General features: G+C 44.3%; 3 protein-coding genes across 4 annotated transcripts; 2 read left to right on the top strand and 1 right to left on the bottom strand.

The window, feature by feature from the left end:
• The first annotated feature begins 17 nt into the window (after positions 1–17).
• acbd5a (acyl-CoA binding domain containing 5a) lies at positions 18–7,412 on the top strand. The gene is made up of 13 exons (XM_019889573.1): positions 18–135; positions 363–474; positions 1,174–1,294; positions 1,841–1,913; positions 1,984–2,101; positions 3,360–3,524; positions 3,590–3,742; positions 4,153–4,262; positions 4,377–4,584; positions 5,032–5,255; positions 5,581–5,640; positions 5,827–5,936; positions 6,239–7,412. The coding sequence occupies exons 2-13, from the start codon at positions 375–377 to the stop codon at positions 6,249–6,251; spliced, it is 1,455 nt and encodes a 484-aa protein (XP_019745132.1). The 5' UTR covers positions 18–135; positions 363–374; the 3' UTR covers positions 6,252–7,412.
• A 338-nt stretch (positions 7,413–7,750) lies between these two features.
• mastl (microtubule associated serine/threonine kinase-like) lies at positions 7,751–13,617 on the bottom strand. Its single transcript, XM_019889541.1, has 14 exons — positions 13,303–13,617; positions 13,090–13,227; positions 12,887–13,026; positions 12,691–12,779; positions 11,906–12,009; positions 11,677–11,824; positions 11,425–11,573; positions 10,702–10,971; positions 10,065–10,520; positions 9,848–9,989; positions 9,636–9,650; positions 8,650–8,763; positions 8,437–8,538; positions 7,751–7,979 (listed from the first exon to the last, which is right to left on the bottom strand). The coding sequence occupies exons 1-14, from the start codon at positions 13,468–13,470 to the stop codon at positions 7,822–7,824; spliced, it is 2,193 nt and encodes a 730-aa protein (XP_019745100.1). The 5' UTR covers positions 13,471–13,617; the 3' UTR covers positions 7,751–7,821.
• A 904-nt stretch (positions 13,618–14,521) lies between these two features.
• On the top strand, positions 14,522–20,733 carry LOC109527569 (ATP-dependent zinc metalloprotease YME1L1). 2 transcript variants are annotated; one of them, XM_019889581.1, is made up of 18 exons: positions 14,522–14,736; positions 15,438–15,557; positions 15,649–15,817; positions 15,919–16,014; positions 16,107–16,216; positions 16,381–16,531; positions 16,602–16,685; positions 17,068–17,241; positions 17,320–17,472; positions 17,832–17,964; positions 18,102–18,164; positions 18,254–18,366; positions 18,469–18,624; positions 18,705–18,856; positions 19,393–19,519; positions 19,619–19,692; positions 19,784–19,870; positions 20,165–20,733. In XM_019889581.1, the coding sequence occupies exons 1-18, from the start codon at positions 14,704–14,706 to the stop codon at positions 20,303–20,305; spliced, it is 2,136 nt and encodes a 711-aa protein (XP_019745140.1). In that variant the 5' UTR covers positions 14,522–14,703; the 3' UTR covers positions 20,306–20,733. The 2 variants fall into 2 exon arrangements, with proteins under 2 accessions (XP_019745140.1, XP_019745139.1); XM_019889580.1 differs by having other exon boundaries at positions 16,602–16,709.
• Positions 20,734–21,396: the final 663 nt, after the last annotated feature.

Genomic DNA, 21,396 nt, shown 5'->3' with positions numbered 1-21,396 from the left:
GGAAGTAACCAAGGAGAAACTACATTTCCCAGGGTGCATCTCTACTCGTTTGACACTGTAGCGTTCATGGCGTCTGATCGAGGTCTTGGGTCTGCTCCCCTTCTGACACATAGATAAACTGTCACAGTTTTAACGGTGAGCGACATTAGTTCCTCCAACCTTTTTCTGAATGTTCTGGAATATATGCGTTATATTCAACAGGAACGGTGTTGCTAGCGATTTGTCCAAGAAAATTCGTCGTGTGTTGTCACTTCACTGCTTAATAACAACGCGATCTTGCCTCAGTGTTGAGTGGGGCTTTGATTGTTCAGAGGACAACATGACGACATAATCCAACATTGTTTGTCTTTGGGTGCATGCAGCAACTTGTCGCGATGGAAGTGGCCCAGTCACTCGGTGCGGACGAGCAGACGCGTTTGACCCAGTTGAGGTTCGACGCCGCCGTCAAAGTCATCAAGAGTTTGCCTCCGGATGGTGAGTCGAACTGGAGGGAGCTGTTTAGCCCAGTCTAACCAGTTGACCTGTGTTTCAACACGACTGTAAAAACACAATACGAGACGACGTCGTCGAAGCCACGGCTTTGCATTGCACTGGATTTAAAAGGGCCTAATCCACTTTGCATAGCAGACTTTGGCAACACCTCGCTGTAGAAACCACGCTGACAATCTACAACACAGTTTATATAAATACAGTATTAAAAACCCGTTTATCACGTGACCGTGTTCCACGCCCACCCTCGTTGCATTGTTTTATTGTCAATCAGCAGTGTGTGAAACATGAAATGGAAATTTCATTCTCAAGGGTCCGCGGTCTGAAAAGTGACATAAACCAAGAACATGTTTGAAATAGTTCTAGATGAGAGAGTAGGACAATGAAGTCATGTTTCACCTGTGCAGGAGAGAAGTCAAAATCACAGCATGGAATGACATACATCACTCATGTTTGCCCCAAACTAAGTTTAAAAGTAAACAAGTAAATGTAGCGTCCGTTGGCGAGTAACCAACATGCAGTACATGCAGAAAGTATCGTTCCAAAAGAAAAGTGTATTTATTCACAATTGAATAACGTCCTAATATGTAAGGCTTTATATCATTTATATTTGTATTCACTAAAATCATATTACAATATGTGAATGTTTGTATAATCTTGTTTTTAAAACAATTTTTTTTTTAGGTTCTTTTCAGCCATCCAACGACATGATGCTTAAATTCTACAGTTACTACAAGCAAGCCACCGTGGGCAGGTGCAACATAGCGCGACCCGGATTCTGGGACGCTGTCGGCAAAGCCAAATGGTAGGACAGCAATAATCAGTCATCACATTATTTGACATATGTAAGGCAATGGTAGCATATGACATAAGTACAAAAAAAAAAAAAAACAGACCATGCTCAGGTCTTATTTTCATTAAACTTGTGTAGGTCTCAGTGACTGCACCAGTCTTTGGTTTGTGTGCATTGCACAACACGTCGCTCTCTGCCCTGAGATGACACGCGTTGTTCATTCACCAAGCTTGCTGATCTGTGGACTCGAGGCCCTGTTGGCCAAAGGCCAAGTTTAGCAATTCTACACCACACACCCACCCAGCCAGTTTCAAAACAAGTTGAAAAAGTTACTCTTAGCCATATTTTCTCTAACCATCCCCGTGACATTTTAGAGGAAGTCCTGCAAGGCTATCAGGAAATTGTAACAATTATTTTGGGAGCGCTGGCCGCCATAGGGAACAGGCTGACCTATAATGAAAATAAACAGAGCCAATTCATGTGAGCACTCGCATTATCAGAGCTTATGCAAGAATGATGCAATTAACGCTTTGATTTTGTGTACCTTCACTAATCAAGGGACGCGTGGAACTCCCTGGGTGAAATGACTAAAGAGGAAGCAATGGCAGCCTACGTTGATGAAATGAAGCTGGTGTGTTTACTTCCTCAAAGTGTCCTTTTTTTTCGACGGGTTGAAGTTAATTATGCATTTCTGCATGTAGATTCTGGAGGGTATGCCTATGACAGGCGAGGTGGAGGAACTCCTGCAGATCCTTGGACCCTTTTATGAACTGGTGGACGAGAGGAAAAAGATCACGCAGATATCCGACCTCAGCACAGGTTGGCCTTCTCTATTTATTACAGGGACTACGTTCCAGACCCAGAGGCCATAGCAAAACTTCCTTGAAGCAGTTTATTTGGTCACTCCAAGTTGAAATCAAACAAAAGACAATTTCAGATCATATGTTTAAACACGACCAAAGTCTGCCAACTGAATCCCAACGTTGCCGCGATAAAGTTGGGGTGCGAATGATTTTACGGAGTTTCACTGATTTGCAATCTTTAGTCATTGTGTTTGTCTTGTTTTTTTGGTTTTTTTTCCTTTTAATACAATTTGTCTCCTGTCACATGCACGCTCAGCCCGTTTGACACAGTTTGCTAGGCAGCTGGAAGGCAAGTACACGCAAACTGTAAACTGTTTTTTTTTTAACCGAATAGCTTTCAGTGCAAGTTCTCCACGAGTACTAGGTAGCGTCGCAGACCTTATAGCTTGGAGTGTTTTTGTGCTATTGTCGCTTCACGGATGCACAGTCGAACCTCTGAGATCAGACGCAAAGAAAAACAAAGAAAAAAGTGACAGCACTGTCTTGTGACTTAACAAGCATATTTTCTAACGTGCTTTACCTGGCAAAATGCAGCTTTTTAGTTCACGACAATGATGTAACCTTTTTTTATTTGACTGTTTATTGTGAACGAAAATGATTTCAATGAGATAAAGGCAAAAAAGTGCAAATGTGATTTCAATTTTAGGGATGAAAACATCCAAATTAATGTGATAAAATTGGAGTGTTTTTGTGCTATTGTCGCTTCACGGATGCACAGTCGAACCTCTGAGATCAGACGCAAAGAAAAACAAAGAAAAAAGTGACAGCACTGTCTTGTGACTTAACAAGCATATTTTCTAACGTGCTTTACCTGGCAAAATGCAGCTTTTTAGTTCACGACAATGATGTAACCTTTTTTTTATTTGACTGTTTATTGTGAACGAAAATGATTTCAATGAGATAAAGGCAAAAAAGTGCAAATGTGATTTCAATTTTAGGGATGAAAACATCCAAATTAATGTGATAAAACGTGATTCTTGATCATGTCAATGCTTGTTGGGCTGGATGAAAGCTCAAGAAAAAGCCGATATTTCCTGCGACATTACGGGCATATTTTTCCCAAAATAATCATGAGGTGTTTTGGTTTTTAGAGGTTCCACTGTAGAATTCTGATCTAGCCTGCAACCTTGCAAAGCAATGGCCGCCTCAAAAAGTGTTTTGCCGTTATGATTTGTCGGAAAGTGTTCGACCGACGGTTTGTTGTGCGGCGGCAGGCTTCAGCACAACTCTGAGCAGCGTGTCGTCAAGGAACATGGCCAAGAGCATCGTCAGGACCATGGAAATGAATGGCACGCTGGACGCCGGGCCCGCCAAGCCCGCCCCTAAGGACAACAAAGAAACATCAGAGGAAGAAGACGAAGACGATGAGGTCAGCAAAGGTAATTCAACTGAAGCTACCTGAGAAATGTTTGTTTCGCTTGGAGCTGATCAGCTTGATTGGCAGCCTCGCAACCGAAGAAGAAAGCGTCACCGAGAGCGCACAAAGCTCAGAATGGCAAAATGGCCAACGGCGTGTCACATTTGACAAACGGCGACCACTCGCTCACACCTCAGGACGTACCGGATGCTCAACCTCTGCTCAACGGCCACCCCGCGGGTAAGGAAGCTTTTACGGTGTATTTTTAAAAACAGTGGTACTTTGACTGACACGTGGCCCATATTTTTTGTATTGTTAGCCTTGAGCCGAGTTTATTTTTTTTCTGTTTTGTTTGAAAAAAACTTTCACCCATTTATTGAATGGTTTCAAAAAGTCAATCACACAATGTTTGGCATTAAAGAAGGAGCACCAAAAAATATGCTGATAAGCACCAATAAGGTGCATTTTGTTGTTGTTGTTTTAGTTTTACCCAAAAAATTCGCGAATCGGGCGCTGATGCTCCCGTGTGACCACAGCTTCCGTTTCTAGAAGCAGAATGGTGGCATTTCACGCCATCCGATTCCCTTCCCGGCAAATTATCAGGCTTTTAATGACGCGTGGCAGACTGACCTTTTTGCGTTGACCTTTAGCTCCCCCCGCTTCAGAGGCCAGCGAGGACGTGACCGGCCCCGCCCAGCTTGCCAGCGACTCGGACAGCGAAGTCTATTGTGACTCAGTGGACCAGTTAGGGCAGGACGAGGCAAGAAAGAACAACTACTGTGCACCAGGCTTTTAATTGCTTGAGGAAATACTGCACATGTACAACCATGACATTCCGAACACGTACTATATTATTCTTGTTTATGAATAAAAGAGCACTGAGCAGACTCGCTCTCTGGAAGACCTGGATGAGGAGGTGGAGGTGGAGGAGGATAAAGAGGAACCTGTGGACCGCGAGGATCCGCAGGGAGTCCCGCAGGGCATCAGGTGTGGCGGCGAGGACAGTGATGCCGGCGGGAGCGTGACGCAGAGGTCCAGGCTCAACGTGGAAATGCCAAACTCCGCCGTTGGAGGTGGCAGAGGTAAATGCACTGTCCTCCCATTTTCGGATCCGGGAGCGCAACGTGATGTCACGCCTATTTCCACGTGGCGAAAGCCAAAAGCGATCTGTCGAATTGAGCGCAGCACATCTACTGTAACGCCTGTGTGTGTGTTTTTTTAGGCCCCATTCACAATATACTGTACTGTATGTTATTTAAAAAATTTTATCGAACCACAAAAACATGGCATGATTGTCAAAAAAAGGGAGGGAAAAAAAAACGAGCGAGAGTGGAATTTTTGAGAGGCTGTTTCCATGACAGAGACTCTCCACGATTGGCTTTCTAGTCACAGGTACATGTTTTATAAAACACAATGTGCATGTAAACTAAATACAGTATCCCTGCTGATTAGTTTCCACCGTGGCTTGATGACTCCTTCTTGACTTCTTGTCACACTTGAGTTGACGATGATGTTTTGTCTTTCGCCAGGCTCCAGGTCCCACGGCCGTGGCCTCGGTGCGCTGAAGCCCACCCACGGCAGCGGCGGAGACGACAACGCCGGTGGCGGGGGTGGCGGGGAGCGGCGGGCTGGAGCGGGCACGCCGGTGGGCAACCTGAACGAGCAGATCGTGGCGGCACTGGCCCAACTGCAGGAGGACATGCAAAGTGTCCTGGAGAGGCTCCACACGCTAGAGGCTCTCGCCGCCACGCAGGTCAGCCAATGGGGACCTGCCACCATCTTGCACCACGACTATAGTTGCAAAGGGTTGCGACATTTCCTGTAAATTTCAATGGGGAATTTTAAAAAGACACCACATTTTGTAATTATGGTAACTGAATGAAAAGGGTTTGGTTGAAAGCAAAATAATTTTTCCCCCCATCCATATAAAATAATATAAATTAAAAGCATGACTTATGTTGTCACAGTACGCAATATTCTGCGAGTTCTGAAAGATAGTCGAAATACGCTAAAACAACCGGTAATATCGGGAAACTCTGCTTTGAAAATGGTTAAACAGTTGTTCTTTTTCTTTCCAGGCCAGGTCAACAGTCATGCCTCCTGTTCATCCCTCCACACCAGCGAATAAGAACAGTCTGGTAAAAAAAGCGCATGTACCAACACGCACATGTCTTGTGATGTAACAGAATTCAAATCCTTTATTACCGTACTTCTCTCTTTTCTGTTTCTGTGGTATCCGTACTTCAGTATTTATATTCCTGGCAACTTTTAATCCACTACGTTTCCGAAATAAAATACATTTCCTCTTTTGTATGATGTTGTAGAGACCATCGTGGTGGCCTTTTGACATTTCTCCCAGCAGCCTGGCCTTTGGCGTCATGTGGCCCTTTGTGGTGCACTGGCTCATCGGCCTCTACGTGCAGAGGAGGAGAAGGTACTTTGCTCCTTCATCATCATCATCACCACAATAATCATTTTACTTACTTGCTTTTTTTAATTTTTTTTTTGTTTAATCTAGCCTCAGATGATTTGTTTATTTTTGAACATTGATTTTTGTGACTTATTTCAACACCAGCTAGCTTAATGCTAACATACAATGAGAAACACCCCAGACTGGCTAACAGACATTAGCATAGATGTTACAGTAATGCTAAAACCTGCTCCTTTGCCACACATGGACATAAACCAATACTCACAGGCATATTTTTTTTCTCTCTTGTCTATCTCCCCCTGAAGACGACTGAACTGAAACAAACGAGGACGGCCGTGAAGAAGAGTCCCGGCCGTTGACTTTCATGTGGTTTTGCCTAAACCGCTTGCTTTTGCACTAAGGAACAAGAAAGAAATCTTGTGAGGAAACGTGCATACTGAAGAATGTGATCATGCAATACATTGTATGTTGTTAAGGCGGTTTCCATAGCAACTCTGGCTTACCCTGCGCAAAGCGGGCCTGATACTGTCTTGAGCTTGATGTGATTTTAATCTTTCACTTTAGTCGCCCGGAGCAATGCTGCTAAAACACACACACAGGAAAAAAAAATGTTAAGAATTTAGTCGTGTAATAGTAAGATGCATAAATACTGTACCATGTGACATTCTTTGTAATTATGGCGTTGATAGATTTGCAAAAAAACATTTCCCTTGATTTCCATGAGAAGTCAAATGGGGGAATTTGGGAAATAGTCCGAATTGGGAGACATTTCATGGCAACTGACGGCAGTTAATTGAGAAAGTATCATATTCAAGCATAAACATTACAATGCATGTAGTTTTGGAGTAAAATTGTATCAAATACTCACCAATCAATTCCCATCATGTTAAGAAATTAAGAAATTATGCAAACGCACCCCCTCGGCATCCAAAAAATGCCAACAAAGTCCCGTTCAAAAATGTCTTCTTTATTTCCATGGGATATTTCCGCCTTTGAAAATGTTGTCATCTCTAAATGTTAGTAAGTTCGTATTTATTGCTTTTAGCAGCTAAACAATCGTGCGGCATTTAGGTTCGTCCTGCTGGTCTTCACATAGAAGTGCCTCGATGTCATTAGGTGCACATGTAGCAAATGGACCAAATCATATCTACGACGAATCCAGTACATCCATTCAACCCAAGCGAAATCTCATTTGCTTGCACTGCTACCAGAAATTGTTTTTATGTCTTGTGTGTTCTAATATAGTGACAACTCTTCAGTTTGCAGGTTCAAATGCAATATTTTAATTGCATTATCGCGTCATTGAAAAGTATATTTACCAAGATTGGCGTGGGCAAAAGCGCTTATCTTTCAAAGAGCCATTTATGTTTCAATGATAAAAAAGTATTGATTACGTGATAGTTTCTACTGAATTATATGGCCGAGTGTTTGTTTGCATGTCATAATCCAAGCCTCAAATAAAAGTTTCATAAGGCACAACTTAATGGCTTTCTTTTTGTTGTTGTTGTTTTAATGATGCAGAAGGGCAGCCTTTTTGTTACATTTTATTTGCTTTTCTCTTTCAATGGATACTTAACAATAAAAGCAGCAGGTTTGTATTTGGAAGCAGCATTGACCATCTTTACAAGAACACTGCTTTGACACATAAAATACAGAATTGTTGAATATATTATTAGCGTTCTCGGGAAGTACCGCCTTTACTAACTTAAAACAAATTCCACAAAAGAAAAAAAAAAAATACTTGAATGGAAAGCTGAAAAACATCAGGTTCCATGACATAAAAAGACAATACTTCCATCAAATAAGTAGTGATTGCACATAAAACTTTTTTTTTTTTTTTTTTGGGAGGACACTTTACTGCAGTTAACGATGATGAGTTTTGACTTGACTAGAAACTGAAGGCTGACACGACGATGTCCTGCGCGTTGTTCCTGGCCTCGAAGTAGGACGTGTCCGTCTCGTCCTCCGGCTGCGGGATGAACGGCATGGGCTGCGTGTGAAGGTTCTCCCAGTCGTAGCCCTCGAACAACTGGTGGCGTTTCAGCTCTGTTTGAATGGGGGAAGATGCGATTATTCAAAAGGCAAGCCATGGAGAAGTCTGGATGAGGTGTGACATATAGTCCGTAGAAGCCAGAGTATGGCTGTCGTACGCAACTTTTGTCTTCAGTGAAGTTACCTCAACACAATTCAACAGAATTGGCTCCGAGATTTGGGCGATGCACCGTTTTTGTCGAACAAACTCCTTATGTTAGTGCATTGCTGCAGTATTTTTTTTGTCAAAACACCAATTTATATCATATCAACAGTTTCCTGCCACGAGAGGGCGCCAAAGCACTACTTCTGCCATATGAAAATCCTCAACTTTTTTTCCCCAACATAGTTCGTTTGAGCGAAGATGCCATCAGATGGTGGCAAAGCACCACTTTTGTCTAAACGAAGCTCCTCAATTCATTTTAGAGTCAGACAGCTATGAATATGATAAGCAACTGTAGGTGGTTTGCACCTTTAAGTCCCGCCCGCTTGGTCTTATCCATGGTCAGGAGGATATCAATGGCGTTCCTGGCATTGTCCGACAGCTCCTCATCTCCTTTGGGCCAGGGGATGTCTGAAAAAAAGAGTTTTTTCAAAAAGTGACGATTTAAAGTGATTCTTCCGGAACTTAATTTGAACAGGTGGATCAAATAACAACAAAAAAAAAAAAAAACATTGCCCCCACCTCTGTTGAGAATATTCTCAAAGACCAGTTGCGGCGTCTCATCGTTGAAGGGCGGCACGCCGGTGAGGAACTCGAACAGACACACGCCAAGCGCCCACCAGTCCACCATGCAGTCTGAAAAATCAATCCAAAAAGTCTTTCTGTGACTCTTCCAGTCTCTCTGATGCAACCTGCTGATGACACTACAAGCCCAGTGCCAAATGGTGAGGCTTCAAACGGGATGTAATGAGAGGGGCATGGCCACTGAGCTATGAGTGTCACAGAACATCATCAGCAGGTTCCAAAAGAGAGAATGGAAGAGTCACAGAAAGGCTTCTGTCGAAATGTTCATGTCGCCTCAAACGCCTATGGTGAATTTTGCAGCAAATTCTGCGAAAAGTACTGAAACATCAAATAGGTGAACAATTGAGGCTACGAGTTCACCTGTACAAGTTCTGGAGCGTTTTAGGCTCATCCTGAAATTTCACCTGGAGCTGACAAACAGCAATGACACTCAACAATAACAATCATGATACTCCCGGGGGAATGTTACATTGAATTTCTTGTGGAATCAACAATAAAATCAAAACGCGCAGCTTTGTTGTGCTTAGGGAGAGAACTGCCACCCAAAGCCATTCATGCCATCGCTTGACTCTTTGTGATTCAAAGTAGCAACGACGAAAAGCCATTTAACAGCTGATAGTCACACCACAGTCAAATGAAATTGATTTTACAAAAACAAAAAAAGGTGTTTTCTATCAGTGGCTAAATGTCCCCCACTTTGAACTACGTAGCCCCCCAGACGAGCAGAAATGATAGAGACTTGCCACTTTGCCACTGTATTTGCGTGAGCTCCATGTTAGAAGATCTAAACGGCCCAGACGTTTGCAACCTGCTCAAGCCGAGCCAAAAATCACAGGGCAGAATTAGACAATGTGTGTTAGCAGGCCGACTGATGATGATGAGGGCACATGCGGGCACAAACATGACTTTGCTTGCACACTTACCGCATCGACACCTCCCTGAAACTCACAAAGAAGTCCTGTGAGATCAGTGAAAGCAGCAGGACACAACGGTACAAGTACGGTGAATCCCCCACACCCGCCGGCTATAATCCATACATATACCCCCCACTCAGGAATCCCCACGAATAAGTCATTCTTTGCAGAGGACAAAGAATATATGCCACCATTTCAAAGAAAGCTGCATTCACTCTTACCGTGAGAGGCCCGCAAAAGCAGCTCCGGGGCCAAATAGTCCGGAGTCCCTAAAATGGGCGCCCCCTCAGCGGGCGGCGGCCCCCGTCGCACACTTTTGGGAGTACGGTAAGGGGTGTGCGAGGTGGACATGGTCCGAGGAGTCTACAAGGAAAAGACATCAAGTAAAATACAAATTTGAGTTATAGCGGCGTAAACACCGCAATGCGCATGCCCCACCTGGTAGAGCGAGCTTCCAGAGCTGATCCTCCTCTGAACCGGTGTGGCGAGGCAGATGGCGGGCGAGGACGCGTCCAAGGCGGAACCTACGCTGAGCCGCGACACATTGGAGCGATTGATGGAGCTGCAGTAGCTCCGGAACGCCACCACGTTCTTGGGCCGCAGGAAGGAGCACTCGGGTCGGCCGAGGGACACCGGTGTTGCCGTGGCGCGGGGCGATGAGGAAGAGCAGTGGGTCTGTCGACGGGACGACGCGGCGCCTTTCTCGGGGGAAGGTGAGGCGCTATTTTCGGCAGCTCTGACGTGGTCTGCTGGATTACGGCTGTCGGTGGTGGGCGACGTTTCACCGCTGGAGACGTCAGAGTCCAGACTCAAACTGCGGCAAACCCCGCTGCTAGAGAGAGATGCGTCCATTAATATCGATGGATAAATAGATTTGGCGCCGTCGTGCGGCACCTTGGTGCAAGCGAACTATGCTGAAGTGACTTTGAGGAGCTTCATATAGTGCTTCGCCGCCATCTTGTGACAGCTTTCGGAAATTATAAAGCTTTTTATGGCGTCGTCAAATTACTTGTGAGCTTTCTAACGATGGCTAATAATATGAGTGTCTGGGATGTTTGTTAAAAAGCATAATTACCTCCCCAGCGCCGGGGAGGCCGGTGTGAATGGCGAAGGTCTCGTCGGGAACGTGGTGGCATCGTTTGTAGTGCTCGTTGCTCTTCTTAGCGAGGCTCTCTACTGCCTCGGGGCTCACCTGCACATCGGAAAATGGCCGTTTGGACGACGGGGGAAGGTCTGGTGGCACCGGGGCGGTCCGAGGACCAGTTTTTGATTGGCCGCACGCGTGGAGCTTCACAGGGGACTCCAAATGTCCTCTTGCCTTCTCTTTGTTTGGCTCATTTTCCTTCTAAGTAGCACAGGAAAGACAAAGCAATTTATTTATATCGTGCATTTCAGACACTAACGTAACTCGACGTGCTTCATAGTTACAAAATATTTAGAATCAAAAGAATTTCAGACATAAAAAAAAAAGGAAGATTTTAAGACATTTAAAAGCAAAATGGAGAAATAAAAAGTAGTTTACTAAAAAATGCATACAGCGTGAGAAGATGACTTTTGAAAAAATTATGATAGAAATGCTCCTAAAGACCTGAATCATGGGCATGGGGGTTAATTAAAAAAAAAAAAAACATTGTGTTAAATTCTGTTGGCACCTTCTCCCATTTGCACGGTGCATCCTGAGGCTGCTGACCTCAGAACCCTCCTGGGTTTATTTTTCATGTGCATTTTAAAAATGTAACCAGAAGCTAAGCCATTCGGTGATATCATATCATTCAAACGATTATTTGCATTATCTGACCTCCTCAAACTCCCACAGGGGGCTGATGCCTCCCTCCGTGTCGGTGGTGCTGTCCGCACTCATGGTCTCGAAGCGCTTCCTGGTTTTCAACAGCGAGGGCGTCAGATTGACTGCCAGGTTATGCGGGCTGAACATGAAGCCGCACAGCCCTGTGAACACAGTGAAGGTCACGTTGAACAGAGAGTGGAGATTTCTTGACGGCGAGAGAGTGAGAACCGGGACTGAGGATAATCAATACGTTGGGAGCACCACCTTTCTTCGAGGCGGGGTGCGCTGGGGAGCTCATGGTCTCCTTTGTCATCACAGACGGGGAGCCCAGAGAGTTATTCGTCCGCGTCATTTTGCTACGGGAGACGGCCGAAGTGCTGCAGTGGCGTTTAGTTTCTGCCGCCGGGGTGTTCTGCGTTTCAAGGAATGATAAATCAATAAACAGACAAACGGGACTATCAAGTGAAAAACAAAAAGGAAGGAATTGACTCACAAAACCAAATGAGCTGATCAAGGACATGACTTGACCCGGCGTGCGGGAGTAATTTGTGGGCTTGTGCACGGAGGGTGTGTTTAGGATATCAGTAAGTTTCAGTTCTGAAAAGAAAAAAAAAATGGTAAAAGGAGATATATACAATACAATACATGCTGATTTATATAGCGCTTTCACAACAGTGGCAGGGGTCAAAAAACAACTTACAAAACAGATAACATTAGCGCTTTACAAAAAAGTTAACATGAAGTAAAATGATAAACACAACACATAACATAAAAACACGGACAGTCGTGCAGTCTAAACCACTTTTCCCTCACACGCTTTCTTGTTTGAAGCAGTTTGAGATGAAAGAGGAGAGAATCAAAGTGTCCTTTCGCCAGTGGATCAGAGACGTCATGCTCATAATGTGCACACGTCGGCTACAACGTGCTGCAACAATATATGTATATTTTCTCACAATTTAAAGGCGACATAGTGGAAATTTGACCTTTTAGTTGCTTGAGCAAGCATCTTCTCCTAAATGTGATGCCCCCTCATTGTGTCCCATGTCTTGACATCGAGCAAGAACAGGCATTAACAAATACTATTTTTTTTTAATTGTGTTTTTTTTTAATCTGGTCTCTCTATAGTTACATATTTTCATCAATAGTTACATATTTTCATCAATCGCAGGCGGTCAGGAATGTATGCCCCATGATAAACAGGGGTTCACTGCACAAGCAATAGTCAACTTTCCATATGTACCCTTTAAATAGGTTTTCTGTAAATTTGCTGGGACTTACCTCTGTCAAGCTTCACCTTGGACAGCCCAAAGTCAGTTAATTTAATGTGGCCCTCGTTAGAAATGAGCATGTTGTCGGGCTTTAGATCCCTAAAGAGGCAAAAAGTGACACAATGCAGTTAATGTAGGCAGCCTCCAGAGGCGGTTGCCTTACACTCCGTATATACATCACCCCAGCGGTTGAACCGGTTTTGTACCTGTGGATGATGCCATGGTGGTGGAGATAGTCCAAAGCAAGCGCAACCTCTGAGACGTATTTGACTGCCATGTCCTGGTCAAAATATCCACAAATGTGAAGGAGAGACTTCACATCCCCTCCAATGAGGTACTCCATCACCTTCAATGGAAAAAGTCTGAGGTCAGAGAAACCGCTGAGTGATTTGCGTATTTGGTGCCTTACCAGGTAGATTTTGGTGGCTGTCTGGAGAGAATAAAACAGGTGAACCACGAAGGGACTTTTGCTCAAAGCCAGTGCATCTCTCTCTGCCTTCATTTGGCCCGTCATGTTTTTATCGACCATGTCCGCTTTATTCATGACCTAGAAGCAGTCAATTGCAACTTAATATATCGGCTGCAAATAGTTTCGATACAGTCAAAGCAAATATGCACGAACCTTAATGGCATATAATCGGGAGTTGCATTTCTTCCGTGCAAGGTAAACTTTGCCAAAAGCACCGCGGCTGATAGGTTTCAAACTAAGGAAATCTTCAATCTTCGGCAGCTGAACAGACCCTGTAACTCTAGAATTGGGAGCAGATATGTGCTTTTCCTCTGGGTCCATCTTTTTAGGTTCTTACCTACGTGCGATCGTGCCTGTAATTGCTACCAACTAGCGTAAAATAAACACTTGCATGTTGGATCAACAGTTGAAGTTTGTTTTGAAATTTGAATTCAGCAGCGTTCTCTTAGGGTCCTCTAACCTCTATTGAGGTAGACATAGCGGTGCCTGTTCATAAAGTTACTGGAATTTTTGTGCTTTCGAATCTCATCGGAAATGTTCCCAATTAAAGTTAAATTTTAGTTTAACGTATGTATCCTTACAGTACTATTTGTTTCATTAAAAAAAACCGTTGAAAACCTTTTCACTCAGGCAAATTGGCGAGGCAAGAGTTTCCCTTGTGACAGGCTGAAATTAAAGTTTATCTTAAACATAAGCAAAAAGACGCTATTTTGGACTGTTAAAATCCATCCATCCATCCATCCATCCATCCATCCATTTCTGATCCGCTTCATCCTCACAAGGGTCGCGGAGCGTGCTGGAGCCTATCCCAGCTATCTTCGGGCAGTAGGCGGGGGACACCCTGAACCGGTTGCCAGCCAATCACAGGGCACACAGAGACGAACAACCAGCCACGCTCACACTGACACCTAGGGACAATTTAGAATGTTGAATCAGCCTGCTATGCATGTTTTTGGGAATGTGGGAGCAAACCGGAGTACCCGGAGAAAACCCACGCAGGCCCGGGGAGAACATACAAACTCCACACAGGAAGGCCGGAGCTGGGATCGAACCCGCAACCTCTGCACTGTGACGTCGACATGCTCACCACTGGCTCACCGGACCGAAAATGCCATTTTTAAAAATCTTTATCGAAATCATCTTAAATGTATGACAGTGAAAATCACAGATCAAAGAAGGATGCCTTCTTTGCTTTGTTGCTTTTACATATGTCAGAGTGAAATTTTAAAAGGTTTTTTATATTAATTATATTTTTTATATTAATTCAACAGAGTTTAATTTTAAACTATCAACTCTTCGAAGAACATAGAACGTGAATGGAAATTCTCATTTTTTAATTTCACTGTACAATGTAGTTTGAGTGACGTCATTTTATAAATTCTTTTCATCAACAGCGAATGCCGAAGGGGGTGGTCGTTCGGCGTTTCAGCTAAAAGCAGCCAAAAGTTTTGTAGCAACAAAAACAACAAGACACCGACTCGGGGTTACGCGTTTCCTTAAAAGCACGCGGATCTTTTCATTTTCGTTCTACATTTGTGTTTTAAACCAGCCAAAATGTTTTCCCTGTCGTCGTTTCAGCCACAGCAGGTAAGTGAAATGCTGCCTTTTGCCTTCGCGAGTTAGCTCATATTTCATAGCTATAATATCGTGTGAATATCATTGTGGTCGCCTGGAGACGAATTATTTGCTGCATTAATAACTGTACCGCTGTGTATACTTGTTAAATTGTCAGGGCTATTGTTGCTGTTTGGCTAACGTTAGCATTAGCGCGTGGGATCTTGTCACGGTCAGACCATGCGTACGTCACGGCGTTGTCGGTTTATACAAAATCGGGGAGTAGGGCTTGATTTTTACACCTGTCAAGTTTACCCAAAAAGGGGAATAATAACTTTAAGTAAAATAACGGTCGCCAACTTAAGGTTACACAACTGTCATTAGTGGACGAAGAGTCACGTAGAAAACTGTATGATGTAATTTCATGCAGAAAGTACTCATACGCTCTATTTGCTTAAAAGTATAAATAGTGCACAAAAAAAGAAAGTCGTAAAGGAAGTATTGATTGAACTTCTTTACTTGAGATTTTTTTTGAGTATATATTCGTGTACAATAAGTGTTCGTACTCTGAAATAAAGAGTGTTAAATAAGATGACAGGTGCCCACTTAAAGGTTACCCAACCACCAGCAATTGCTGTGAAGTCACATTAAAGTGCTTAACGTGACATATAATGTAGTTCCATGTGTGTTTACAGTGTTTTGAGTATGTCATTTCTTTCCAACCCCCCCACCAGATGATTGTGCCCCTCAACCAGCTCATCAGCGCCCTCCACTCACTGAAGAACACAGCCATGGCATCAGTGCCGACCCTGCACAAAGACTTCAGCCCAGAGCACACTGCACATGGAAAAGAGGTTAGTTTGGAATTATGGGTGCACCTTGATCACAGTAATGTGATCACAATATTTGCTTCATAAGGAGAACATTTTCTTCCCTCTCTTGTAGCCCAACGCGAGTCTTCGTGATCTGGGTGTGTCAGACATTCGAGGCCGCCACCTAGACGAGCTGCTGGACAGGTTGCTGCCCACACTGGGAATGGAGGGCGCGCCTAACGTCCCTTCGACTTGGAGCACGAGTTACGTTTCCGCACACAGCTTCTTTCACAACAAGCACGGTTAGTTTCTCAGTGCTGATGGAGTGACCCTCTCTGGCTCCCCTTTTGTCCACATTAAAACAATATATATGATATGATCCAATTATTATGGTTCATCACAGGGTTTGCACAGAGAAAACTTTTTGGTTCGCCAATATTCCACGGGCAAAACCACAGACCTCTACAAGACGTTTGCGCCAAGCTTCAGTTTTTACCTTGTAGGTAACACGTCGCCATCAGTGCAATACGGAGGCAATAATTTTATTTATATTTTTGTCATTTGTTGTGTTGTGCTTGTGGCTTCGTTCAGTGTGGCTCCAGAGTCGAAGTTTCAAGACTCTCAGAACAAAGAGCAGACGGACGGCATCTGGGGATGATGTTCTGACTGAGTCAGATCCCTATACACCGGCTTTCATGAAGGTCAGGATCCCTCGCATTTTATTCATCCCTTTTTAGTAGATTTATTTTCTTCCATGATTGTAGTCTTGATTTATATCCAGCCTCCTTGAAGGACAGCAACTGATTTAAGTGGATCTAAAAGGAGGCGTTTTTCCATGATTCATATCCCTTGTGTTTCCTTGTAGGGTTTTCTGACGAGGGAAAAGGCAGCAGAAGCTCAGTCGCTGGACCAACTGACGAAAAGCAGGAAACTTCCGCAGAACCAGGAGGAGACCTTCAAGTTGGGCTTCTCCGAGGGCTTCATGCGATCGCAGGCCTTCACGCAGAGGACGCAAGGCAGGCCACTGACTCCCTTTTGCCCAGCGTATGCCCATCTCTGACATGTTTGCTTGTGCTTTGTTTGCAGATTCCTTGAGGAGAACCAGGCTGGTCCTGTTAGTGCTTCTTCTGGTGGGCATTTATGGTCTGTCCAGAGCCCCCTTTCTCTCGGGTAAAGGCTCCTTTTCTGATGCTGGTTTGTCCCTTTTACTCCTCTCAAATTATCTGACAGCCACACACAAACAATGAGTAGGGCTGGGCAATTACGATGTTTAAGCAGCAACAGACGGTTATAATGTGAATTGATTTTTTTTTAAATTGCTATCTTTTTAAAATATTATTATTTTTATTTGGTTGTAATTAATTTTCTGGGTGAATTTTGGTAGTTGAATGAATACTAAGTTTTGAAATCAATTAATAATCGTCTCTGTTAATTGTGGTTTCACTATCGATCAAAATAATTGATTATCTTTTTTTTTTCATCACTGCCCCGCCCTAGTAGTTACATTCTATGTAAATATTACAAAACACTGAGCAGGTTTGTGTTGTCGTAGTGAGATTCCGCACCACTTCCGGCCTGGACTCTGCGATCGACCCCATCCAGATGAAGAATGTGACGTTTGAGCACGTCAAGGGAGTGGAGGAGGCGAAGAATGAGCTGCAGGATGTCGTGGAATTCCTCAGGAACCCCCACAAGTTCACTGTTCTGGGTGGAAAGCTGCCCAAAGGTATTTCTGGTTACATTTTCCATCACGTTCTGCCTTTTCTCGTTAATTTGTTGTTCTCAGAGATCGATCTTCCTGCAGGGATCCTCCTGGTCGGGCCGCCCGGCACCGGGAAGACTCTGCTAGCGCGGGCGGTCGCCGGTGAGGCGGACGTGCCGTTCTACTATGCCTCGGGGTCCGAGTTTGACGAGATGTTTGTGGGAGTTGGCGCCAGCCGCATCAGGAACCTGTTCAGTGAGTTTCAGGGAAAGCTATTGACCGCCATACGAATCCACCACACCATACATATGTAACATACACGTACTTCTAGGGGGTAAAGCTCAAGCGATCTCTGATGGTAGTACGAGTAAACAGTCCGCTGAATGTCATGTGACAAAGTAGAGCCATTGGAAAAGCATGGAAAATGACTTCACTGGTGATTTTAAAAGTTGGCCACAAAGGGCCAGATACAATTTAAAGACAGTATCAAAGTAATGAAATGTAGTTGAGGTCAGACGGAGCCTCTCACTTTTCTGCCTATCCAGGCGTAATCCTGGTGCCTATGATTTCGAAACATTATGCAATGGTCTCTTGTCTTGTGTTTGTATTTCCAGAGGAGGCCAAAGCCAACGCACCTTGCGTCATCTTCATCGATGAGCTGGACAGCGTCGGTGGCAAGAGGATCGAGTCTCCCATGCATCCGTACTCCAGGCAAACTATCAACCAGCTGCTGGCTGAAATGGACGGGTCAGTTAACGCCTCGAGTGGTCATCCCCTGAAGGATGTTTTATTTCCAACGGAGACATTATATCCTACTCGGCACATGCTTTCGTTAAAATGTTGTCAATGGGATTGCGTTTTATGTTTGTTTGTTTGTTTTATAGGTTTAAGGCAAATGAGGGCGTCATCGTCATTGGTGCTACCAACTTTGCTGAGGCTCTGGATAAGTACGGTTGCAGTTTAAAAAATGTTGATTTCCACACATCTTGTCTTTTTTTTTTTTTTTGATCGTTAATCTTCTTCTGCTCCCCCTCAGTGCTCTGGTGCGACCGGGCAGGTTCGACATGCAGGTGACAGTCCCCCGACCCGACGTGAAGGGACGGACTGAGATCCTCAACTGGTACCTGGCCAAGATCAAAGTGGACTCTGGTAAGTGGACTTGCATGTTTGGTGGGCTTCGAGCAGCGAGAGAACCCGTGAGCTGAGATTCTAACAAACTCAAGCGTAACAAGGCTCCTTGTTGTGTTGCAGCGGTGAAGCCTGAAATTATTGCCCGAGGCACGGTGGGTTTCTCGGGCGCCGAGCTGGAAAACCTGGTCAACCAGGCTGCCTTGAAGGCGGCGGTGGACGGGAAAGAGATGGTCACCATGAAGGACCTGGAGTTCGCCAAGGACAAGATCCTCATGGGTGAGCGAGCGAGGAAGTGGAGTGGGCGGTGTGTAGGAAGGGACGAAACGGGGGTCTTAACGGTGCATTGTACATTGTAGGCCCCGAGAGGAGGAGCGTGGAGATCGACAAGAAGAACAAGACCATCACGGCCTATCACGAGTCAGGACACGCCATCGTGGCTTACTACACCAAGGACGCCATGCCCATCAACAAGGCTACCATTATGCCACGGGGACCCACACTTGGACATGTCAGTCAGAAAAAAAGGACACCGTGTTTCCACATGTCTTCTGTGCCTTTTGATGAGTGTAAAAATCGATGTTAAATGTTCATTTATTGACTTCATTAGTCATTTATATTTAAAAGTGTTGTGTATGTTAATCGAGAGCAAAGGTGCCCAACCTGTTCTGACCAAAAATCTACTTTGTAAGCAACCAACTCTCGCGATCGACCCGATACCGCACTTGCACGCATCAGCGAGCAAGCGCGCATTCGAATGCACACGGACACGCATGCCATGATGAATAACAGCCATGACGGCCCCTATCATAAACAAAACAGAAAACTAGAGTAGAATAGTTTGTGAAAAGGAAATCACTGCCTACCTTAGTAGCGACCAGACACAAAGGCATGGGACGCACTTTTGCAGTGTGTTAAATGTACGAAGTGTACTCATCTCTTCTTTTTTTTGTCCTCGTTTTCTCATTATCCAAACATATTCTCATCCTCTCCACTTGTCCTAATGTCCTCTCGTCATCGCATCTCTTCTCGTCACTGTCCCCCCAGGTGTCCCTGCTCCCAGAAAATGACCGCTGGAGCGAGACCAGGGCGCAGTTGCTTGCCCAGATGGATGTCAGTATGGGCGGGCGAGTGGCGGAGGAGCTCATCTTCAGAGACGACTACATCACCACAGGCGGGCATACCCGGACACTTGTCATGTTAGGCCCTCTTGGCCACCTGCTCCGTAAACGGACACCTCCAATGACATCTCATTTGAATCCTCCCATTTCAGGTGCATCGAGCGACTTTGACGGGGCGACCAAAATTGCTAATCTGATGGTGACCAGGTTTGGCATGAGTGACAAGGTCAATTCGTCAGTCAGCATTTTCATAAGCAGCCTATTAAGTGGATGAGAAATGTCACACGTGTGCCCGTTTTTTTTTTTTTCCCTAACAGCTCGGCGTGATGACCTACGGTGATGTTTCCAAACAAAGTCCCGAGACACAAGCCGCCATCGAACAGGAAGTTAGGATGCTGTTGAAGGTGTGTGGCTTTGACAGAAGTCAAAATTTAAATATTTTTTGGTTCTCCAATTTTGGATGAAAGTGCTTGTAATGTTTCACATAAGTAGCTCTCTGAATGCTGCAGGGTATTGTTGATTTAACATGGCTAACTAGCATTGCTAACAACATTAAGCCTGTATAATTTCATTTGCCTTGTATTTACCTAGATATTAATATTTCAATTGATTTCCCCTTTTTTGGAATGCCCTGTATTTGTTTTGTCAAACCTGTTGTCTGAAGCCCCTTACAAATCGGAATACGGCTGTTATTGCAGGACTCGTACGAGCGGGCCAAGAGCCTACTGAAGATGTACAAAAAGGAGCACGAGAAGCTCGCCGACGCCCTCCTCAGGTATGAGACTTTGGACGCCAAAGAGATCCAAATGGTTCTGGAGGGAAAACCGCTGGACCAGTAAGATACCAACATACCTCCCACCTCCTTGTACTGTACGGTCATCATGTCGTGGGCAGTACAGCGAGGTGGCACTGTACATACTGGACCAACCCAGGACGCTGGATTTTATTCACAACTCCCGGCTGCTTTTTCTAGTCCTTTTTTTAGATTTAATTCCATGAAATGTTGGGGTTGGATTGAATGACAAAGTAACCTCATTTCAAGGACAACGAACAACAAAACACACACGTTCTGATAAGCGGTGCTTCTGTTTCTTCGCCACGGAAGCTTCGGGTACCTCGACTAGAGGGCACAATTTTGGATAGACCGGGGTGCTTTCGTAGCATCATACTTTCGAAGAGCTACTTTTATTTATTGAAGTGCCCTCCATTTCCCCCTGGATTGGTGATTATATGAGTTGCTCAAATAAAGGTCACTGTTACTCCCAACTGACTATGGTCGTTCATCTTGAATTGAAGGTATCATCCATGACACGTAATTGACTGTCATTAGTGACCCCGCGATTAGTTCCACTGTCACACATTAGGCACATTGTTGAGTTGTCTTTAGTTGCCCCGCCTCTTGAGAGTTTATAAGTGGGGGAAAAAGGAGCACTTCTTCTGACATGAAGATCGAAGCTTCACATGGAAAAAAAGAACATAATGGATGCCGAAGATGATGTTGCCGTCATCGGGATTGGATGCAATTTCCCTGGAGGTACTCTGATGGATTTATATTCTCCTTTTTGGCTGTGTTAATGCAAATATGATGAAACTGTGCACATTTTTTTGTTTGTTTGATTGTTGCGTAATTTACAACTTCTGCTACTTCGGTATATCAATTTAAAATTATTCACATCAAATTGTACCTTTTGATTAAATAGCGGCCACTTTTGACCCGTGAATATGACTTTTTGTAAACCTAGTAACATAACAGCAAGAGCAAAAACAAATTCAAATTACTTTGACCAGGATCGGGCTGATTGATCTGCACTGAGATAAAGAGAAAAGGGGCAACATTTGGATTTTTTTATTTTTACTGACGTAAATTAAAAATTATGTGGGTAATAATTAATTTTAATTCCTTGTTATTCACCGACATGTATCATACAAT

This window comes from Hippocampus comes, unplaced genomic scaffold, assembly GCF_001891065.2.
Source record: "Hippocampus comes isolate QL1 unplaced genomic scaffold, H_comes_QL1_v1.1 scaffold490, whole genome shotgun sequence".
NCBI lineage: Eukaryota > Metazoa > Chordata > Actinopteri > Syngnathiformes > Syngnathidae > Hippocampus > Hippocampus comes.
The sequence above is the reverse complement of the archived record's forward strand: the minus strand, read 5'-3'. Positions and strand labels throughout refer to the sequence as shown.

What these genes read in the sequence shown, in the direction of transcription:
- acbd5a (XM_019889573.1), top strand. Translation starts at nt 375, where the DNA reads ATGGAAGTGGCCCAGTCACTCGGTGCGGACGAGCAGACGCGTTTGACC. An exon ending in ACGTTGATGAAATGAAGCTG is followed by an intron (nt 1,914 to 1,983) that starts GTGTGTTTACTT and finishes TTCTGCATGTAG; the next exon opens with ATTCTGGAGGGTATGCCTAT. An exon ending in CGCCGTTGGAGGTGGCAGAG is followed by an intron (nt 4,585 to 5,031) that starts GTAAATGCACTG and finishes GTCTTTCGCCAG; the next exon opens with GCTCCAGGTCCCACGGCCGT.
- mastl (XM_019889541.1), bottom strand. Translation starts at nt 13,470, where the DNA reads ATGGACCCAGAGGAAAAGCACATATCTGCTCCCAATTCTAGAGTTACA. An exon ending in CTGGAAGCTCGCTCTACCAG is followed by an intron (nt 9,990 to 10,064) that starts GTGGGGCATGCG and finishes TTTTCCTTGTAG; the next exon opens with ACTCCTCGGACCATGTCCAC. An exon ending in CAAGCGGGCGGGACTTAAAG is followed by an intron (nt 7,980 to 8,436) that starts GTGCAAACCACC and finishes CCATTCAAACAG; the next exon opens with AGCTGAAACGCCACCAGTTG.
- LOC109527569 (XM_019889580.1), top strand. Translation starts at nt 14,704, where the DNA reads ATGTTTTCCCTGTCGTCGTTTCAGCCACAGCAG. An exon ending in ACACTGCACATGGAAAAGAG is followed by an intron (nt 15,558 to 15,648) that starts GTTAGTTTGGAA and finishes CCTCTCTTGTAG; the next exon opens with CCCAACGCGAGTCTTCGTGA. An exon ending in GGGGACCCACACTTGGACAT is followed by an intron (nt 18,857 to 19,392) that starts GTCAGTCAGAAA and finishes CTGTCCCCCCAG; the next exon opens with GTGTCCCTGCTCCCAGAAAA.